Here is a 20,976-nt window from a genome sequence, read left to right on the forward strand (position 1 = left end):
TTTAATTAACCAACATTTTTATTATTTATTGATTAATTAAACTAGATTAAATATGTATTAATTAATTAATGATTATCTACTTTTTTAGTAATTATTAAATAAATTATAGTATTTTTTAATTTTTATTATTATTTAGAATGTTATTATTCATTGACAATTAGATATTTATTATTAATTGATTAATAATAATTAATAGTATTTTTGTTATTTTATATTTTATTATTAACTGATTATTAATTATTGATATTTTTATTTATTAATTATATAAATAATTAGTTAATTAATGAATATTGATAATTACTTAATTATTAATTTGTTAGTATTCACAATGAACGAATAATGTTTCGTTATTATTTTTGTTTTACTATTAATGTTTTATTTTATTAATTATATTTACAATATTTTATTAGTCTTTTTATATAATTAATTATTTATTAATGTGCCATGTGTCTACCATTAACTCTTTTTTACTCCTCTGATTGATTTAGACACCAAAATTATTAAAACTGTTGGATCAAGATATTTTCTTCCCAGGATCTAGAAATGGATAAATAGAAATCCAATTAAATTTCTATTACTATCGTCAGTTCGTCACCATTCCAATCTTACGGTGGTGTTACGTCTTACATGTAAACCTTCGTGTTGCTCAATTACATGAGAGAGAGAGAGAGAGATGGGGATTAGTTGACTACGAATTACCATAGTTCCAATCTACGATGCCGAAAAGAATTTGACAATCATCAAAACCTACGTGGCAGTTGACTATTCCGATTTCAGCAGGCTCGCTTCCGTTTCTTCTTCTTCTTTTCGACAAGCACAGCAGAACTAAACGAAGTTTCTTTTCACTGATGAAAATTTTATTAGTGCTTCTTCGTTACGGTAAGAGAATCGAGTGGCGGCGAAGAGCGAAAACTGCAGAAAATATCGGATCGTGTTTTCGGTTCAGATCTCGCTGCAGGTTTTACTTTTTAATTTCTGCTCGATCTCTTCTCTCTTCATTGTTCGATTATGTAAACCGAATCGGTTGGTCGTCTACGTTAAATGATAATAGCAGCTTCTGTAACTCAATTATTTATATTTTTTGTTTATTCCTTTTCGTTTTCTCTTCCTGTTTCTGCCATAGTCTACGTTGAACAATCGTATTGGAAATTCGTGTTTAATGTCTTTGTAGTCGTTTCTTCTGGTCAGTTGCATTCAAATTACGTTATTGAATTTGTATAAATCATTTTGAATTTCTTTCTAGTTATTAATGTCGAAGTCCCTTGAAGCCGATTTCCAGCCTATTGCTGTCATTTTCTCAAGTTTCTGGTTTGGTAAGAGGTGATATTGATGCTTTTTGAAAAAAAATCTTTGTTTAGCTGGTATTTGTAAAATTTCGAGTTTTTATTGGCTAATTAGATTCGCTAGCAGGTAAGAATGCAAGCCTCAACTTATGCATTCAAGGGAAGTGTAGGTTCTAAGCTGCAACAGCGTAGGATCTGGTCTAGTTTTGGTGGACTCTGTGAAAGAAGTTCAGCCAGGAGAGCTATCTCCTTTATCGACAGAGGATTCTACCGTAGGTCATACTTTGGTTCGGTGTCCATGGGAGCAGAACTTACTCGGGCAAGAGCGGGAGTTGAAACAATGTTTAGGTCATCTGCGAAGCCTAGATCAGTAAAGGCTCAAGCTTCTGGTTTGTTCATCACTTCACATGCATCCCTCGGCTACTTCTCTTTGTTATCTGTGATATCAATTTTGTTGTCGTTATCACTTTGTTTAAATTTAATGAACTGGTAAAAGTTGTTCATCCGAGAGTTTGCTTTATCTGGAGTTTCTCTGGCTTTAGTTTCCTTTTCTTTAAACCCTGCTTTCGTCTGAAATCCAAGATATGTCATGAAAGGGTAGAATCATCTCTTGAAACTGCATCAAATACGGTTCTGTGCATGTGCATGTTCTGTGCACGCGTTCGTTGCAGTCCTTGAATATTCTTGGGTAGATATTGTTATGGCTGATTGTATGCTATCACATCACGAGTCACGACACTTTTTCTTATAATTTCTATCATTTAAGCCATCTTTTTAACCAATACATGCTTGTTTTGATCTGTAGTTTAACTGCTAATAAGATCCTGATTATCTTTTACCTTTATTACATTAGATAGTTTCTAACATTGGTTATCATTGAAGTCTCTCTCTCTCTCTTACACACACACACACACACACTATATTTGGTTTGATGATCCATGTTGGTGTTTGTTCACAGTTTTCCATAGCCACTGTACTAAAGGAGCTAGCACGCCGGTGTATCTCATTTGTTAAAAAATCTTGCAAACAAGAATCTTGTCAAGCCTCCTTATTGTCCCATAGATATAGGCTTGTAAAACCTTATCTTTCCTGGGCTTTATAATGTTCTCAAATCTGTGTTTCAGTTTCACACATGGGTTTGAATTGTCAAGCAATGTTCCTAGAGAATTTGACACAGATGCTTAGAATGTTTTTGTCTCTTTTTGAATTAATGGTTCTTATATTTAAAAGAAGTTTCAAATCTAACCATGGGGTTTGTCATTTTTGCTTTAAAGAAGCTTACATGTTTAAGCCAGGGACTTGTATTTTTGCTTCTTCATTGACTATTTTCTTAGAAGTAGCATGTAACATCCTGGGACATTTTTTGACAGATGAAGGTATTGAGGATGGTATCCCCACCAAGCTTCAAGGAAAATCTTCTGGATCAGTTTTTGCCTATGTTGGTGTTGCTTGTTTAGGAGCTATTTTGTTTGGGTATCATCTAGGGTACGTAGTAGCTTAACTATGAAAAGAGCACACTCTACTTCTTTTTCTTCTGTACTGATTAATTCAGGAAATTTTATTTCTTTCCATATTGCTCTTTCAGCTATCATATCAGGATTGTGGTTTTATGCTCTGCTTTCTTATGACCTAATAGGCATCAATATGAGGCTAAATAAAGTTCTCTTCCTCTATGGCAGTGTTGTGAATGGGGCACTTGAATACTTATCTAAGGATCTTGGTATTGCTGAGAATACTGCGTTACAAGGTGCTTTTTTTTACATGCTTGTTAAATATCTGTTGCAAAATTCGTAAATTATGATGCAGATCACCATTCTCTTTGCTTTCTTTCTATTTATGAAAATTAAATCCTCTCCTATTTATTTTAACTTGGACATGTGGATAAACCTTGATGTCAGGCATGAATACAATGAGTCACATGATGTAACCAAATTAACAAATCAAAACCTCTTACAGATTACTTAATATATTAGGAAATATAATTCTAAAATCTAAATAATCTTGTCATACAAGTGGAAGATATTGAAAGAATATATTAAGTATGAAATAATCACTTCTCTAACACATTGGTTTGCTTTGTACATATCTCTGAGATTTATACTTTCATGTATGCAAAATTTCAAGGTTTGGTTGTATTACATTTAAAATTTGATGTAGGAGAGGGTAGGGGTCCTACTAATTTAAGATCCAGTGGTGGGCTTTATGGGGTGAAGGAGGGGCTTTAAGTGGTTAAAGATGTAAGAATATGGATGAAAAAGCAAGGGCAAGCTTGATGTCCACCAAAGAATGAGTAAGAAATCAAAAGAAGGGAGAACTCTTGTGTTTATGGTAAGTGGCAAAGAGATATTCCTGGCAATTACCAGAATTCACTAAATCAAACTTTATTTCATCAAATCATCATCATCATCATCATCATTTAAGCCTTATCCCAACCATATGGGGTTGGTTACCTGAATCCTGTTTTGCACTTCCCAAACATTTAGTGTCATATCCATTGTTAAATTATAAGCACTTGAATAATTTCTTACTACTTTATTCCATGTTCTTTTTAGTCTGTCCCTAGTGCTTCTATCCCTTTCAACTTGCAATTACAATGACTATTTATAGATTCAACTAATGAACCCGGTATCCCTTTACAGAGTCCTAATTTGGACTAGTAAACTAACCTGAATCAACTTCTAATTGCTTTAAAACTAAGACAAATCACAAATCAATAAATAACCCATGGAGACATTCCAATATGAACTTTTAACTCATAAACAACTACAGCTACACCTTTTTCTAATCCTACTAAAATTAACTTAATGTGAAGACACCAGAAATTACTAAAAATAGTAAACCACGGGTTTACTATAAATAGAAATTACATGAATTACTAAATAGCATGTGTGAAAGTTATCATTAATGATAATTTCAAAATAACAGTAGATTTCGGGAAAATTTAAAACCTTATTCTTAAGATGCTCGCAACTAGAAAATAAATTAAAAAAAAAAACAATATCAATATCCTATTGCCCTACTTTTCCAAAATTGGTATAGGAATTGAAAATTGATTTATCTCTTCATGTATTCTTTCTTTGCTTCAATATCTCCATTAAAGAACTACTCTACTTCCTCCTTTATGTGGGTATTTGCCGTTTGGTCTCTGTTGGTGGCAATGAAACTTTGGAAGCTTTAAGGTTATTTGATCATCTTGATGGTGTCTTCCTGGACCTATGAGGTCATATGAGAAAATTCGGAACGTTGATCACCTTGGTAACTTATCTTTTCCCTTTTTCTTCAAGGCCATTTCTAACCCGTTGCCTCCCTACTTGGCATTTCCAGTTAAAGCAATTTGGTCAAGTCCCACCTTCCAAAGGTTAGGGCTTTCTGTTGGAAAGTATTTTATGTAAAGATGAATGCCTATGAGACCATCTAAAAAAGGAAGGCCAAACTGGAACCTCTAGCCCCATATTTGCTTTCTATGCATGGGTTGTGAAACCATGACTTACCTACTAATCTCCTGTTAACTTGTAAACAGCATTTGGGAGCATTTCTTAGCTCTCTTTGGTGTCAGATGGATCCTTCCATAGGATATTGACAGCATTTTGGCCATCCTTTTTTCTCTCCATTAGAAAAGAAGGGGGGAAATTTCTATGGAGATGCATGACAGCAGCTGTCCTTTGGACAATTTGGGAAGAGAGAAGCGCTTGGATTTTCTTAGACAAATATCAGTTCAAAATGTCCCTAATTGGACTGATTGGGATCAAAGCACTACATTGGGAAAATGTAGAAAGGGTAAGGCCTAAAATTTATTGGTCCCCTGCTCCCTTGCATGTGATGAAGCTGAATTTGATGGATGTAGCTTAGGTAATATAGGGCCATCAGGAATAGGAAGTATATTTAGAAATCATGAAGGGAAACTCTATTGACTTTCTTTGGGCCGCAATAGGTACAGGAAACTCCATAATAGCCAGACTCCTAGCAGTAATCCAAAGCCTGAGATTGGCAAAAGAGGTTGTTTATGAAAACTTGCTAGTTGAAGGGGGCTCTATAGTGATCACGGATTGGTTATGAAAACTCACTAGTTGGTTATGAAATATGGCAGTTTAGACACTAGATTAGAGAGGCAAGATCTGTTTTGAGCCTTTTGAGAGCTATTGTCGCTTGGAATCCTCAATCAGCCAATACTGTTGTAGACTGTCTAGATCATGGAGTCATCAGGAACATATCTATTTGGGGTGGGGTGGGGAGGAATACTCCCTGTGGTGAAATGATCTGTTTCTCATAGACCACTCCTTATGGATTGAAATAGCAAGCTGTGTTTGCACATAGAAAAGTGAGACTACTGCTTGTACAACTTATTGCATTATAATTCCCATATAAATAAAATCTTTTCCAGTTATTGATAATAAATGTCATTATTTTGAATTCATGAGTGGGGTTTACAAGTTTATGCAATATGAGATTTTGATAGGATGGATTGTCAGCACTCTCCTAGCCGGTGCTACTGTTGGTTCATTCACTGGAGGAACACTGGCTGACAAGTTTGGTAGAACAAGGACTTTTCAACTAGATGCAATTCCACTTGCAGTTGGGGCATTTCTCTGGTTTGTCCTTTCCTGTTGACTGTGATGATGTGATACTTGGATTTATTAGCAGCATATTAATGCTCTCAAAACATTTATTCAGTGCAACAGCCCAGAGTGTACAGACAATGATAATTGGCCGCTTATTTTCCGGCATCGGAATTGGTATCTCATCTGCTTTAGTGCCACTTTACATATCGGAGGTAATAAATGTTGTTTGTTAATATGATAATTGAGATTATATTTCCTCTTTAATTTTATTGCAGCTAAAACATTTTCCTTTTCAACTTATGGCTAGATTTCACCAACCGAAATTCGTGGTGCTCTTGGATCTATCAACCAACTTTTCATTTGTATTGGAATTCTTGCAGCATTGTTGGCTGGATTACCATTAGCACAGAATCCCCTATGGTATTCTCTTTCACATCAATACATTTTCAAACACTTTTAACATTATATTATTGTGTCATCCAAATTCACATTGATTACAGAAAAAAAGATACATAATAAAAAAGGGAAATGTTTCTCATTATTATCCTGCATATAAAAAATGGTTATGATATGTCTGCTACAATTATTAGATGGCAAAACAATCAATGGAGTTTGATGATAATGGTGGTACAACCATAAATTCATGTTTGGTGCAACTCAAGCTCTCACAGAAGGATAACTTTGAACGGATTAAGGCTGATGGGGAAGTGAAGATCAATGTGATCCCATCATAAGGAGAAGTATTCTAGAGAGTTCTCCACTCAAATTGTTGAGTGATTGTATTCTTTTCCAGGTTTTCCTTCAAGGATGTTGGACAATGTTTGGGTATTTTATGTGGGGGCTGTATGTAATTTTTTGGTTCTTGTGTGATTTTAGGCTTTTATAAGTTCACTTTTTTCAGGTTAGAGATGAGGGACTGAGTGAGGTTGGTTGTGATTCATGGTTGTATCTTCCCTTATTTCTTTGGTACAGTGTGGATTAGGCTTTCTCTTGTGGATGTAGGCTTTTCATTCCAAACCATATAAATCTTGTGTGCCTTGTCTCTTTAACATTTTCTGTTTTTTTAATCTTATTTTTCTTTGTGTTTGGTGCTTTATGGATTTCATTTGCATGCCTGGTAAGTGGTAATATCTTGTTCAAGCCAGGTTGAGATGATGTAAGAGCAGGTTTAACTGGAATTTAGTACAAAATTCTAAGAGAATAATGGCTCTCAGCTCTGGTTCAACTGAAAGTTACTTTTGTAGCTCTCAGGGCCTCAGTATGGTACATACGCATGAGGAAGATCTTTCAACTGGACAGTATCTTGTAAAATCTCTAGTGTTATCAAATAATGCATTATTTCAGACAAATGGGGATTTATCTGGAATTTTCTGGCATGTTTCTTGGGGTTTTACAACAAGTTTTTTACTAGTAACTGAAACTTGCCTTATTAATACGTGAAAAGAATGTGTTATGTAATATCTAGAATGGAGCATGTCAAGCATCTCACCATGTTTTAGGCTAGTGTGGCCCCTGGTGTTTTACAATGAGTTTTTAGGATTTCCAGATTTCCTTCACCTTTGGCAAGTTGGTCTCTTGGATTGTGGCTGCAAAAGGGCTCCATGCCTCAGAATTAGGGGTTCTGTTGAGGACAAGAAGTCTTTTAGAGCTGTAATATTGTTCGGGGGGGGGGGGGGGGTCCTGCCTAAGTGGTTCCCCCAAATTCTAGAATTTGACACCCTTCCAACATACTGAATGGAAGCCTAGGAGAACCCACCCAAAGAATACCTTTGAAGTGATCCCACCAAACTGTCTACCACAGGTCTTGGCACATAAATTTTGTTTCTCATGTTGTTTGCTAATGAATAGAAGAACTTTGAATTACCATCTCCTTCCTTTACCCATCTACACCTTGATTTCTGCTTCCAATATATTTCTCCCCTTTTCAAATATTGTATCATATTCTAACTTCAAGTTCCTTCTTCTTCCCTTTTAGAGTAATTGAGAGCCCCATCAGTCTCAAGCCTATCCAACATCTCTTTATGTCATGATATTATTTTTTTTCTTAATTAGGTTACCAAAGATGTCCTTATTCTAGACATTGAGTTTTACTTTGATTAGTTGCAATTTTTTCCACGGTTCAAAACCCATCCTTTCTGCCTCCATCTGTTCATTTCATCAATTCCTACTACTTGATAAAAAAATGGGTTCGTAAGCTACATGTTTTCAAACCTAAAGGGGTTGTTGGTCCTCCTTGAACACTTGATTGTGCAATGATCTACAGATAGTTTACCTAATTAGAAATTCCATTAATTTGGTTCTCAAGCTGATTTTGCTTCTTGATATATTTCATCTAAGCCAGAATTTTGAGTTAACATCCAAATTGAATTGTTCCTTGTCATTCATGATCACATTTTTACCAAAAAGGTTCAATTTATGGTCACACTCTGGTTCATATGTGTTAAGACCCTACAATTTCCCCTTATCATAAAAGCTTGAGATAGATTGCTAATTACCATGAATATGAACTTTTGCATGTTTTCCATTTTTATTCTTTCTTATTCCATTGTTCTTTGATTAGGTGGAGGACAATGTTCGGGATTGCAGTTGTTCCTTCTGTTCTGATGGCTCTGGGGATGTCTTTTTCTCCAGAAAGTCCCAGGTGGCTTTTCCAGGTTAGATACTTTGTGAAATAGATCATTACCCGTGCTTCTACTGTATGTAGTCAAATGTAGGTTATTCTTAAGAATTTAAACATAATCCATTATTGAACAGCAAGGGAAAACTTCTCAAGCTGAGATGGCTATAAGGACACTCTTTGGAAAAGAAAAAATTGCTGATGTCATGCATGATTTAAGAGAAAGTAATCAGAGTTCCACAGAGCCAGAGGCTGGGTGGTTTGACCTCTTTAGTAGTCGTTATTGGAAAGGTACTTTTATATATTCTATGTAACTTAAGCTTAATTTCCACTTTCTTTTGTGGGGATGGACATAAAATATCCTTGAACTGATGGATAAGACTGCTGAGATACATGCAATTACTTCATCTTTGTATTTCTATCTTCTGTTTCCAATTAGGTTTACATCCATAAACTACCGAAGGGCAAGGATATGATACTATCTGCAACAAAAAAGAAAACTGTACTTTATCCGGTTTCATCACCATATCGACTTTTTATCCTTTGTGTTTTTTTCCTTGACTTAGTTGTTGACATTTCAATTTCCATGACATTTTTAAGAATACATTGTACAGAGTTCTAAAAAGTTAGATATAGGTGGCCCATTGTCTTTGGTTCATAAATAAGGAAATAGGAACTGCTTCTCCATATAGTTGTATGCTATCTGAGATTTGTTTCTGCTTTTATATCTCATCATGTCTGGTTGTCAATTGTCATCTAGTACATGTTAAAGAATATGAAGTTATTTCTACCATTTGTGTCCTATTGCAGTTGTGAGCGTGGGTTTAGCACTTTTCTTTTTTCAACAATTAGCTGGAATAAATGCTGTGGTATATTACTCCACTTCTGTGTTCCGCAGCGCTGGGATTGCATCTGATGTTGCAGCAAGTGCTTTGGTTGGGGCATCAAATGTTTTTGGTTAGTTTTCTATTGCACTTTTGCACTTCAAGTTCTATGTGAAAGCTAGGGCATTTGATCCAAGATTGGTTGAGCAGAATCCATGTGAGATGTTGTGTTACTGAATGCAGGCACTGTTATTGCATCTTCCTTAATGGACAGGCAAGGAAGAAAGAGTCTCTTGATTACAAGCTTTCTTGGAATGGTAAAACCTTGGATCTTCATTGTGTTCTTGATCCTAAAGATAGCAAATGCATACCGCTGGCTTGTTTAACGTTGGAAACTGTGACATATAGTTTTGGTTTCGTGGAAACTATATATTGATAATGTGATTTTCTATAACCGAATCTTACATTTATTTGTTTCACCTTCCTTTGGTTGATGTCATCCAACCAGTCTTGATTTAGATAATGGAGTCATATGAACAAATCTTGCTGACAGTTGACCATCCCAGTCGCTGCAAATCCAGCGGCAGCAACTCAGCAAACATGACCATGCAATCTGTCTATGGTATAGATCCTATACAAATTTAAGTGTGAAGGAAATAAGGTAGTAGGTAGTCTATAGTCCTAGACCTTTTCTGCATCATATTATACATTCCAAGGCTTAGTAACAAGAACCATCCACAATGGGAATGTTCCCATTCTAGAACTGTACTTTCTAAGGATTGGGAGTGGAACTGTTTAAGACATATGTTCTTTGATTTTAGAGGATCATGAATATATCACGTCACTTGCTCATAGATCTTTTTACCCACTGATTTTGGACTCTTCCGTACCTTAAGTTAGCAATGACAAGTTGGTAATCAATGAATTAATGAACACACCTTCTGATACTATAAGCTGCATATTTGAATTATTAACGGTGTCCATGCTCTCTTTTCCCCACCCCAGCTCCAGATCACCCATCTTCTCTCTCAACTGAATTGAGCTCTACTTGACTCAACCAAGCCTTATCCCAATTATATCAATCCTGTTCTACCATTCTGCTATGTTCAGTGCTAGATCCATTGTTAAACCATGGGCTCTAAAATCATTCCTCCCCAAACTCTCCTAGACCCTACACAACTTGTAACAGGTCACTTCTTTTCACTATTGCTGTCTTCTCTGTATGTTACCAAACCATGTACGTCTGCTTTTGATCATTTTATCACCTGTTGAAGCTACTCCTAGGTTCATTTGAATAAGTGCATTTCTCATACTATTCTTTCTAGTTTTCTATTCATTCGTCTCAAAATTTGCGTTGCTATATTCACTTTTTTAACATTTTGTTTCTTGACTGTCCCAACACTCTTCTTCATGCAACATTGCTAGCCTTGTAACTGTTTCCTACATTTTTTCTTTTAGCCTCATAGCCTATCATTCTTCCCTTCATTAAGGTATGCAGTTTGTTCATTATTCACTAGAATAACTTATAAGGCAATAGTAAATACTAAATACTCTAACTCTAGTTCTAGTTCCTGCACCTGTTCCATGCTTTAGACTTTGGCTGCTTAATTCCATGGTGATCAACTGGTAACCAAAACTATAAATAATTACACAATGATTAGTAGTCTCCCCTCTCAGGCATTTAAATACTTGAACATTCACCATGGAATATAAACCAAAACTACACAAGCTTGAAGTTGGTAGCACAGGTGGCATTCGTAGTGTTCCTGGGAGTGGTTCTGATGTTCCTTTTTGCTCCCAAGAAGCAGAAAATAGATGTTTGTCTGTTCATGAGAGAAATGTTCCTGGGAATGTTACAAACACCTGCTTACTTTCCAACATGATGAAGGGGATCTCCTCCTTTTCTTTTTTAGTTGGAGTAAATAAGTTATTGATGTTGGGCTCTTAACATTGCTTTTAAATACTAATCTTTTTTTTTTATCAATAACTGAAAGAATTTCATTAAGATATAAATAAGTTAATAAGCGAGTACAATGAGGGGGAGGGGAGCCAAACTCTCTTAGCTCCCACTCTCCAAAAATGAAGAAAACATTACAGAATAGCCCAGAATAAGTCGTTTCTTCCCTCCCCTTGCTTAGCCAAAGCATCATCCAAGCTATTGGCATCTCTCTTAATCCATTTAAATTGAACTTACATTCCTTGAGCCAAGTCTCTGGACTTTCTTTTTTCATTTAAATACTCCCACCAGTCCATCTCCTCCTCCTTTTGGAGCCAACCAATAATGAGCTTTGAATCCCCTTCAATTATTAGTTTGGATACATTTAACTCCCCCCCCCCCAGTGCCAGAAGTTCCAGGGTTACACCCTCACTGCTACCATCAGTAGCAGAAACTCCTTCAAATAACTTCAGAGTCTTTACCCAATAGATCACTCTAATTGTAATTGTTTCAATGAGGGCTTCCCTATTTCTTTCCTTTTCTGCAAATAACCTTTGATTCTTTCTTCCCAAATTGTCCAACACACAGCAGCTCTTGTACACTTCAACAAGATCTTGCCTCTTCTTTTCTTCCATCTAACAAAGGTGGGGCAGAATAGGCTTTGTACATCTGATGGGGGATTCCACCTGCACCCAATTAAGGAAAGAAACCAATCCCAAATTGGAAGAACAAAAGGACAAGATATTAATAAATGATGGGAAGACTCACCATTAGTCTTACAAAGAAGACACCAATGAGGAAATAAGCAACAGTTAGGTCTTTTCCTTTGAAGCAAGTTGACCTACCAAGAATCACTTCCCAACAAAAGCCACCAATCCTAGGCAGAATAGGCTTACTCCAAACCTCATTAACTGGGAAAAGTTGGCCCCGGCTATCATTATTCTGGATTAACTGCAATCTCTTCTTGAAGGGTCCAAATACACTCTCTCAAGCTTTTGCATCAAGGTAATGGTATTGTTGGCCTCACATTCTCTAAGACCCCTCCTAAGGCCCAAATCCCAAGCAAAACCAGAGGTCAAATTGGAATGGTTAATAAATGAGGCAATAGGTTCATTCTTCTGGTTTGAGATGCAAAAATTGAGGGAATTTGCACTTTGAGAGTTGCATTTTCCAATCATAAGTGCTCCCAAAATTTAACAATGTTACTTGAGCAAGGGTTATACCTGACAAACGGAAATTAAAAAATGAAGGATGGCATGAATAAATTTCCAAGGGGAAGCTCTTGTATCCCTGGCCAAAACACCAGCATCCCAACCGTCAGCCACAAGACCATGAATACTGATAATCACTTTCACTCATAGCTTGTCCCTATCAATTGGCAACCTCCAAAGCCATTTTGCAAGCAGAGCCACATTCCTCTCCTGAATATTCCCTAAACCTAACCCTCCGTATTTCTTACTTCTTTTAACCATCTCTCAACTAACTCTATGGTCTTTTTTCTACTCCCCTGGCTCCCATAAAAAATCTCTCATCATTTTTTCTAATTGCTTGCTTATCCCTCCTGGAACCCTGAAAACAGACAAAAAGTAAACCGGCAAATTTGCAAGGGTGGACCTAATCAGTGTTATCCTACCCCCTAAAGATAGGTAACACTTCTTCCACGACACCAATCTTTTTGAAAACCTTTCCCCAACCGGGTTCCAAAATTGACTTCCCCTCAGATCATCCCCCAGGGGTAAACCCAAATAGTTCAAGGGCAAAGTTTCCACCTTACACTCCAACACCAATCTTTTTGAATCCCATGAGACGTCTTTTATCCCAATTCATCTTTAAGTTTCTCACCCATCTCAAGTCATTTCCATCACAGAACAAATTTGTATCATCAACAAATTGGAGGTGAGTGATAGGATATGGAGATTGATAGAAAAACTTTTAAATACTAATCACCATGTTCAAGACTGGAACCTGTACATGTCCCATAGGACTTTTTTGCTAACATTACTTTATGACAAGTGCTTGAATTGACATGACAATAGCTGCTTTCCATCTCTTGGATGCTTCCTCAAATGATTTTTTTCTGGACTGAAGATCTATGTTGATTATTTACAATTTGCCACATGAACCCAGAGTAGTTTATGACTTATCAAAAGGAGCAACGCCTTTCTTCTTTCCTGAGTGTGTAGGATAAACCCCTGAAATACTTACTATGTAGTTAAGGACCTTATGTTTAACTACAGATGCCATAGTAACAAAACATTGTCCTCTCACTGCATCTTCATCTTGAATGTTTGATCAATCACTGACCTTATGCTGTGATATGTCCTCTCAAGGCTTCTTCAATGTTGCTACTCTCATTCTCCTTCACTTGGAAGGTGTTGGCACCATATTCTGGGACACTTGCTGTTCTGGGTACAGTCCTGTAAGTTAATGCCGATCAACTGTTTTTTTCTTGATAGTGACTAATGTTTCTTCCTGTTGTGAAACTTTATTCCATCTTGACCAACAAATCTTCTATAATTCAATTTAAACAGCTACGTATTGTCCTTTTCACTGGGTGCGGGACCTGTGCCAGCTCTTCTTCTTCCAGAGATATTTGCCTCTAGAATAAGAGCAAAAGCAGTTGCCTTGTCTTTGGGCATGCACTGGGTGAGTGTAGTAGATAAGCTGCGACCTTTTTATGTGTATATGTTTTTTAGTTTAAGTAATAATTTGTTCTTGTGTTTCATGGTGCAAAACTAATGGATTTATGGATTTACATTTACTTTCACTATGCTGGTTCCCATAAGTGATAGCAATGTTTGGTTATTGTATTTATGCATCTTTAGTTTTAAAAAACACACTATATTACCTGAAAAAGAAGAATCATTTTTTCTTTGTAGATGCTAAACAAATTCTGAATGAAGTGTGATTTTCTACCAATAACAAAACTAACAATTGTTTTCTCATTTTAGTTTTTCTTCAATCCCTGATCTCAGTTCCAACTATTTCCTTGAATATGAGCTTCATCATCCTTTTATTAAGGAATGACTTTTTTATTCTTTAGGATCTCTATATTTTGGAAATCCTAATCTGTGCATTAGGCTTCTGTTTCCTTAAATTTGGTGGCAACAAATATTGATGTGTCAACATGAGCACCAGAGATAAGACATTATGCATATGAATCTATGATTGCATGAATGTATAGAAAATCAGGAAATTGTTAATATCCTTTCACATAGAAAAGGAAAGGTTTATATTCACATGGTTTACCCATCACATGGCTCTTTATCCCATATAAATGATTTCTCCATGGGTTTTCTTTTCCATTTTTTGTTTTTTTTTTTTCAGTTGACTGCATTATGCTATTATCACTTACTGTACTTTTTTCTATTCATACATATTATGGCAATTTAACAGGTTTCCAACTTTGTCATTGGCTTGTATTTCTTGAGTGTTGTAAACAAGTATGGGATCAACACCGTCTATTTGGGATTTGCAACTGTCTGTGCTCTAGCTGTTTTGTACATAGCTGCCAACGTTGTGGAAACCAAGGGGAGATCACTGGAGGAAATTGAGCGTGCTCTTAACCCTGCAGTCTAATCTGTACAATAGCTGGAAGCAAAGGTAGTAAACAAGACTTGTGAGACTTGCCCTACATGGGAGGTGAAACTTTTCTATGGTGGAAAAAAGTGCATAGCATCAGATGAGACTTGATTAGCGATTTCCATGTTCAGCTTTTTCTTTTCTTAAGATGAACGTTTCCTAGACTTTAGTGAAATCTCTGTCCAAACGTTTCAGATATGCTGTTTGTGCAGTAACATTGTTCTGTTTGTTTTAAAGGATTATAATATTGTATCGTTGTATAGCAACTGGAATGTGCGTAGCTAAGAGAAATAAGAAATGCATGTAATTTTGGATTATTAGCCAACGACCCAACCCCAGCCTGAAAAATGGATGGATTAGCAAAATTTCATGAATTCTCTGTTCAAAAATCCAGAGTTGATCGAGATCCGAGCACTGAGATGTCAATTACAACTTGTGCAGTCCGGTCAAGCTCCTCCTTGGCAGTGTTTTCAGAGTTTCAGGTAGTTCATTAAGAGCATCATTTAGCAATGTGATGCGGGGGATGTGATTCCTGAACCTTGCAAAAATTACTTTGACAAAAATATGCATGTGCAAATGAAAATTGTTATCAAAAAAATATGAAAATGGATCACCATCTCCATCAAGTTATTATGCATATAATGCTAGCAAAACATTGGCAGGGTTAAGAGAATTAGATTACTTGTGTTCATTGTCATCAAGGCTCCAAATTTCGATTGGGGCGCATCAGCCGATTACCAACCTAATCTCGATTTTACTATCACAAACATTAATTTGGCTAATACGGCAACACCCAAATGGTGCCATCAATTTCATATTTACAAGGGCGAAAGGTTGTTTACAATGGTTAATCATGTATTCATGTGCAAAGAGGATAACAAAAATGGAACTAATAATCCATTGCTAAATAATGAAACCATGACCAAAGAAAGTATTGAGTTGAGGGTTTGAACCTTTGAGGTAATGAAAACATGACCCAAAATGGTAAAATGATGAAGCAAGTCGCTTGCTTACAGACTTCTGAAGATATCTGTAACTTGTAAGGTTCTAATGGCTTAGGTATGATGCCATACCTATCTTTAGCGGTGAAGCGGAGCTCTCCACAATCACACTTAACCTGCATCCTTCTGTTCAATCCTAGATGGTCTAGATGAACAAACATAGTAAAAGGTTGGTGGAGAGGAGAGGGCTCGATACTATTCTCGAGTCTAGACAACACAAAATAAAGTTTCAAGACACTTCTTGCTGGAGGGCAATTGAATTCGATCCAGGGATTTCAATTTTCATAGTAGCAAGCAAGACAACGCTTTTGTTGGCATGGAATCAATGTAGAAGGAACATGATCATAAAATATCAGTTTCAACCCCATTAAGAAACAATATCACGTATAAAGATGTAAGACTCAAAATGTGAGAACGAAGATTTCTCTACATTGATTTTCAACATAAAGTGTACATTACATCCACACCTTCCCTCTCCAAAATTAAATCATATCAGAGAGCTAGAACAGGGATAAGAGCACCGTAATCACAAGACAAAAAGTAACCAACTAAGCACCCCTAGAGAAAACAGAAAAAAGGGAAAGAAAATATCTAATTCCTACGTTCCAATTTCTTGATAGCAAGACTTTTCCTCTGAAAACCCTAACCACCGAACCCATAGAGAGTCCTGCCCTGCCTCTTAAGAGCATAAACCACGTCCATCGCAGTAACCGTTTTACGGCGAGCGTGCTCGGTGTAGGTTACAGCGTCGCGAATCACGTTCTCGAGGAAGATTTTGAGAACACCTCTGGTCTCCTCATAGATCAGACCGCTGATACGCTTCACACCTCCTCTTCTGGCCAACCTCCTGATGGCTGGCTTTGTAATGCCCTGAATGTTATCGCGAAGAACCTTACGATGACGCTTTGCTCCACCCTTCCCCAAACCCTTTCCACCCTTTCCACGGCCAGACATTGTTGATTCTCTGTAACTAAGATATCACAGTAAGCAAATTCGAAATTCCGAACTTAGCTTCGCTTGGAGGCTTGGAAGAGGGATGACCGATGTTTGGGGTATTCTGGGGTATTTAAACGAAAACGATAAGGGTACATCGAGGATCGATCGTGCTCTCGGCGGATTTTCAAGGGAATTTCTTGACTGTCCGATATTTCTGAATTTACGGCTGAGATGAAGACTAGAAACTTGCTTCGGATCGATGACGTGGCGTAGGCTAACTCGAATATTCAAATGGTTTGCATTTGCCTCCTTTCGTTTTCTGTTCCCCTTTTTTGAAATTTCCGCTAGTAGTCTTCGCGGGAGTAAAAAAAAGGATTACGCGGACTCGAATCATAACATCGGATCCATATCATACCTTTTCATGACATGCACCTTAGTTATGCACCGCTTATCAAACATCTGAAATATTGGGGAGTGGGATCAGATCACCTGATCACAATATTGAAGATGTATGGCCTATGATGCATTGCGTACGGCATTCAAAACACATGATGACGAGTTTTTCACTTCGAACACGGATCATCATACTAATATGAATGGCAACGGGGCGGGCAGGGCCGGGTTTTGTCTACCCTGACTCGAACTCAAATGCCCCGCTCCGAACCCGGGCGGGGCTAAAAATCATAACCCCATCCCCATCATTGTAGACAAATACCATCTTCACCCTATCCCCTGATCTCTAAAGTTTTGGGTTTTTTCAAACCCCAATAAGTGGTCAAAAAAATCACCTTGGGCGGGCAGGGCGGAGCCTCACGGGAATGGATCAAATTGCCATCTTTATATGCTATGTATGTTACCATTCAAAGGAAGATGTTCACAATGTACAGCTATAATGTCAAGTAGGTGAGTAGAGAGCCTAGATCTGCTCCTCGCATTAACCTCACAACGCCTCCTGGCCATACATCAGGAACATCTTTCGTATTTTGTGTTGTTAATCATGGAGAGATGTTCCCAATACATGGTGGAATGAGGTTGTGAGGTGCACTCTACGAGGAAACATCCCAATTCATAGGGAGATCGGCTTCAGTCAGAGCTAGGCCCGTTCGAACAATGTTCGAACAGCCTTTACAACCTTTCATTGGGAATATCTCCGTACTTCTGTGCTTTATTTCATGGGGAGATATTCCCAATGCAAGGCTATGATGGCTATTCGAATGGACTTTGCTCTTACTGAATCCAGATCCATTCATAGGTAGGAGATCTGAATTGTGCTAACAGCACCACATCTATCCACATGTATGTCTAGATCTCCTAGACTCCTACCTGCAATAACCTTGCCCAAACCCACACATCAGGAACATTTCTTCATAAATGGTAACATTCAAGTTTAGAAAATGTTCCTAATGTACAATTATAGTGTTCCATGTGCAGGAGATTTGACGATCATCTCTCATACTTGTATGTTACATTAATGGGAGTTTGGATACATTCCTCTTGTAGAAGTCCTCAAACTGATCTCACGACACAAATTAGTGATGTATTGGTGGAACATCCCTATGAATAACAACATGCATATATAGAAAAATGTTCCAGGTAGGGATGCAAATGGATCGGATCAGATTTGAATCAGAGTATATTCAAATCTGGTCCAACACGATTCATGTCAGATTCGACCAATCTGAAGATGCGATCAGATCTGATTTTGTATCCTATTGGTAAGTTGGATATTTAAATCTGATATGATATGACTTGTTTTCTTTAAAAATTAATAAATTATTAAAATAAATATAAAATATACTAATTTGAATAAAATAAAAAAGGTACAAGTATTTTTTAATTATTTTCATCATATATACATGTTTTATAAAAATATAATATTAAAATATATTTGTAAATAAATAAATAAATAACATGTATATGTATTATATATATAAATATATAATACATATCAGATTGGATCTTCTCAAATTAGATAGGGGTTTAAATCCGATCCAATTTATGGTCGGATCCTATCATCCAATATGATCCGATCAAACATGAGTGATCTGACTTCGACCAAATAGGATCAGATCTCAAATCCGATCAATGTGAGGAGCGCTCTATGAAGAGAAAATCCAAACTCCATTCATGGGAAGATCTTGATATGTTGTTAGATGCCATGCTCTAAGCATGTTAGTGCACATTTTGCTAGCAACATATCCCAATGCATCTACTACTGCTTGGATTTGCTACTCACAAATGCCTTACCCAGAAGTATCCAAAAGACTATATGGTAAATCATGACTGCTTGGCACCATTATTGCTTTGTCAACTGAAATTTGAGAAATTGGCTATAAGTTTGTTTGGTAGTGTTTATTAGCATTGATTTTTTTTTTCTTTTATGGAAACCGTCTCCCCATCCATGTCGGATGCTACACCACTAAAAAAAATCAAAACCAACCTAAAAATAGGAATCATCCCAAAAATGGTGACTTATCTACTTAGCTTTATTTAATAATGGATTGAGAAATCAGCCAACCAAACAGCAAAATAACCAACGGTTTTTTAATCACTGATGTGGTGTTGATTTCCGAAAAACCTACATCAGGTGCCAAACACCACCCAAAATTGAATTAAAATAGGATTCCAACTTGGGCAATTTTGAAGAATTTCCACAAAATTGGACTTAGGTCCTTCAGTATTCAAGAAACACTCAAATCAATTCTACCCCGTGGCAACCTTAACATTAAGACATATGAATGGTCTATGAGTCCATAGCCCCCACGGCAAGGGGTGCAAGTTTGGTTGGTTGGACAGGGTTTAAGGTCAACCCAAGCCCAAACTTAAATATTGGACCTCATGCACTAACCAAAACCGGGCCAAAAGTCAATCTCAATCATTTCAACTCAACCCCAACCTAAACTAAAAATTGGCATACTTAGGTTGTGTCTAGGCCTAGAGGACATTCAATTTATTACAATGTTTTAAAAACCGGCTAGGAGGTCGAACTATTTTTTCTTCCGGGTCATGGGCCACAGTTTGACCGACTAGGTAAAATGGTTCAGACCGTGCCACATCAGCGCATATGTATTAAGTGTGTATATATATATGTGTGTGTGTGTGTGTGTGTGTGTGTAAATATATATTTCAGCAACAAATAATGTATAAATAAGTTTTAGATATGTTATATGTATTATTTTATATTTAATTTATGTTTTTATTTTTTTATAAAAATATTAAAAATTATAATTTGAGGCCAAAAAAGGTTTTTTTTCCTGCAAAAAATAGTAGGGCAAGGCACCTATGGCTCCTTGGAGCGCATAGATCTTGAAAAGTTACCAAAAAAAACAAAAAAACACCCAAATTGAACATCGGAGTGCAAAGTTACAACCTCCAAAAGTTTTTCATGCATTGAGCGTGCAACCTGCAACCCAATCACCAGGTCAAATGGGTCAAAGGTCGAACCGGTCGAGTCAAACAATTATTGACCAAGTCAACGATATGGGTCTTGACTGAATTGGACCCATAATCCTGGTCGGGTGACGGTTTGAACGGTTCGACCAGCCAAGTCAATAGCGGGTTGAAAATATTGGTTTATTACATTATAAATTGATAATAATAAATCAAATTTTCAATAAACAAAAACTTAGAATATGGCAAGTTTCTTAAACTACCCTTGTGGTTTAGCTAATTGACTAACTCACTCATACTACTTACATATTGTTTTTGACAATTGTCTAAAACCTCCCCTACTGTTAACTCCCAATCATAACTGTTCACACATAACATCACGTGACTGGTATATTTTTAAAAATTCCCTAAAATACCCTTTTGTCATAGAGAACTCAGGGCACGGAAACTGGGAGTGGGACCATATAGGGAGGAACTATACTTTCTCCAAATTCATAAGCCTAGATTCGTGAGATGGTGATGTTATAGAGAAATGTCCTCTATTGGTCTTCATTCTTGAAGACAGTGTATTTGATTGCATTTCGTCGAAAGGGAGGAAAAAAAGAAATACAAAAAAATCGAAAACTCAATTAATCTCTCAGCTTTTTGTTGTGTTATTGAGCTCATGACCAGCGTACACTACAACCCCAACAGCCCAAGTTGTGTTCTTGAGCTTGCAACCATGATGAATAATGTTTGAGGGTCCCAAATACAGCCCCTTCTCGTTAATCTCCATGTTTGCATGAAAACCATATATGTTCTTATCGGGGCGCTCACATTTGATCAACCCATCTAACCCCTCTTTCTCA

At 36.8% G+C, this 20,976-nt stretch overlaps 2 protein-coding genes across 7 annotated transcripts; one reads left to right on the forward strand and one right to left on the reverse strand.

Moving 5' to 3' along the window:
* The first annotated feature begins 607 nt into the window (after positions 1–607).
* On the forward strand, positions 608–15,121 carry LOC104602517 (plastidic glucose transporter 4-like). Of its 6 annotated transcripts, none has more exons than XM_088900848.1 (15): positions 761–958; positions 1,244–1,320; positions 1,411–1,672; positions 2,654–2,768; positions 2,963–3,030; positions 5,740–5,872; positions 5,955–6,054; positions 6,150–6,262; positions 8,403–8,496; positions 8,597–8,750; positions 9,270–9,416; positions 9,527–9,600; positions 13,550–13,638; positions 13,751–13,865; positions 14,616–15,121. In XM_088900848.1, exons 3-15 carry the CDS (start codon positions 1,417–1,419, stop codon positions 14,796–14,798), a joined length of 1,641 nt encoding a protein of 546 aa, XP_088756974.1. In that variant the 5' UTR covers positions 761–958; positions 1,244–1,320; positions 1,411–1,416; the 3' UTR covers positions 14,799–15,121. The 6 variants fall into 6 exon arrangements, with proteins under 6 accessions (XP_010264558.1, XP_088756974.1, XP_010264551.1 ...); XM_010266249.2 differs by having other exon boundaries at positions 1,244–1,313; XM_010266240.3 differs by having other exon boundaries at positions 763–958; positions 1,244–1,313; positions 1,454–1,672.
* A 1,090-nt stretch (positions 15,122–16,211) lies between these two features.
* Positions 16,212–16,847, reverse strand: LOC104602541 (histone H4). Its single transcript, XM_010266272.3, has one exon. The coding sequence runs from the start codon at positions 16,754–16,756 to the stop codon at positions 16,445–16,447; it is 312 nt and encodes a 103-aa protein (XP_010264574.1). The 5' UTR covers positions 16,757–16,847; the 3' UTR covers positions 16,212–16,444.
* Between the last annotated feature and the right edge of the window lie 4,129 nt (positions 16,848–20,976).

The sequence above is a fragment of the Nelumbo nucifera genome, chromosome 3 (genome assembly GCF_055504915.1).
Source record: "Nelumbo nucifera cultivar China Antique chromosome 3, China Antique-T2T, whole genome shotgun sequence".
In the NCBI taxonomy this organism is placed as follows: Eukaryota; Viridiplantae; Streptophyta; class Magnoliopsida; order Proteales; family Nelumbonaceae; genus Nelumbo; species Nelumbo nucifera.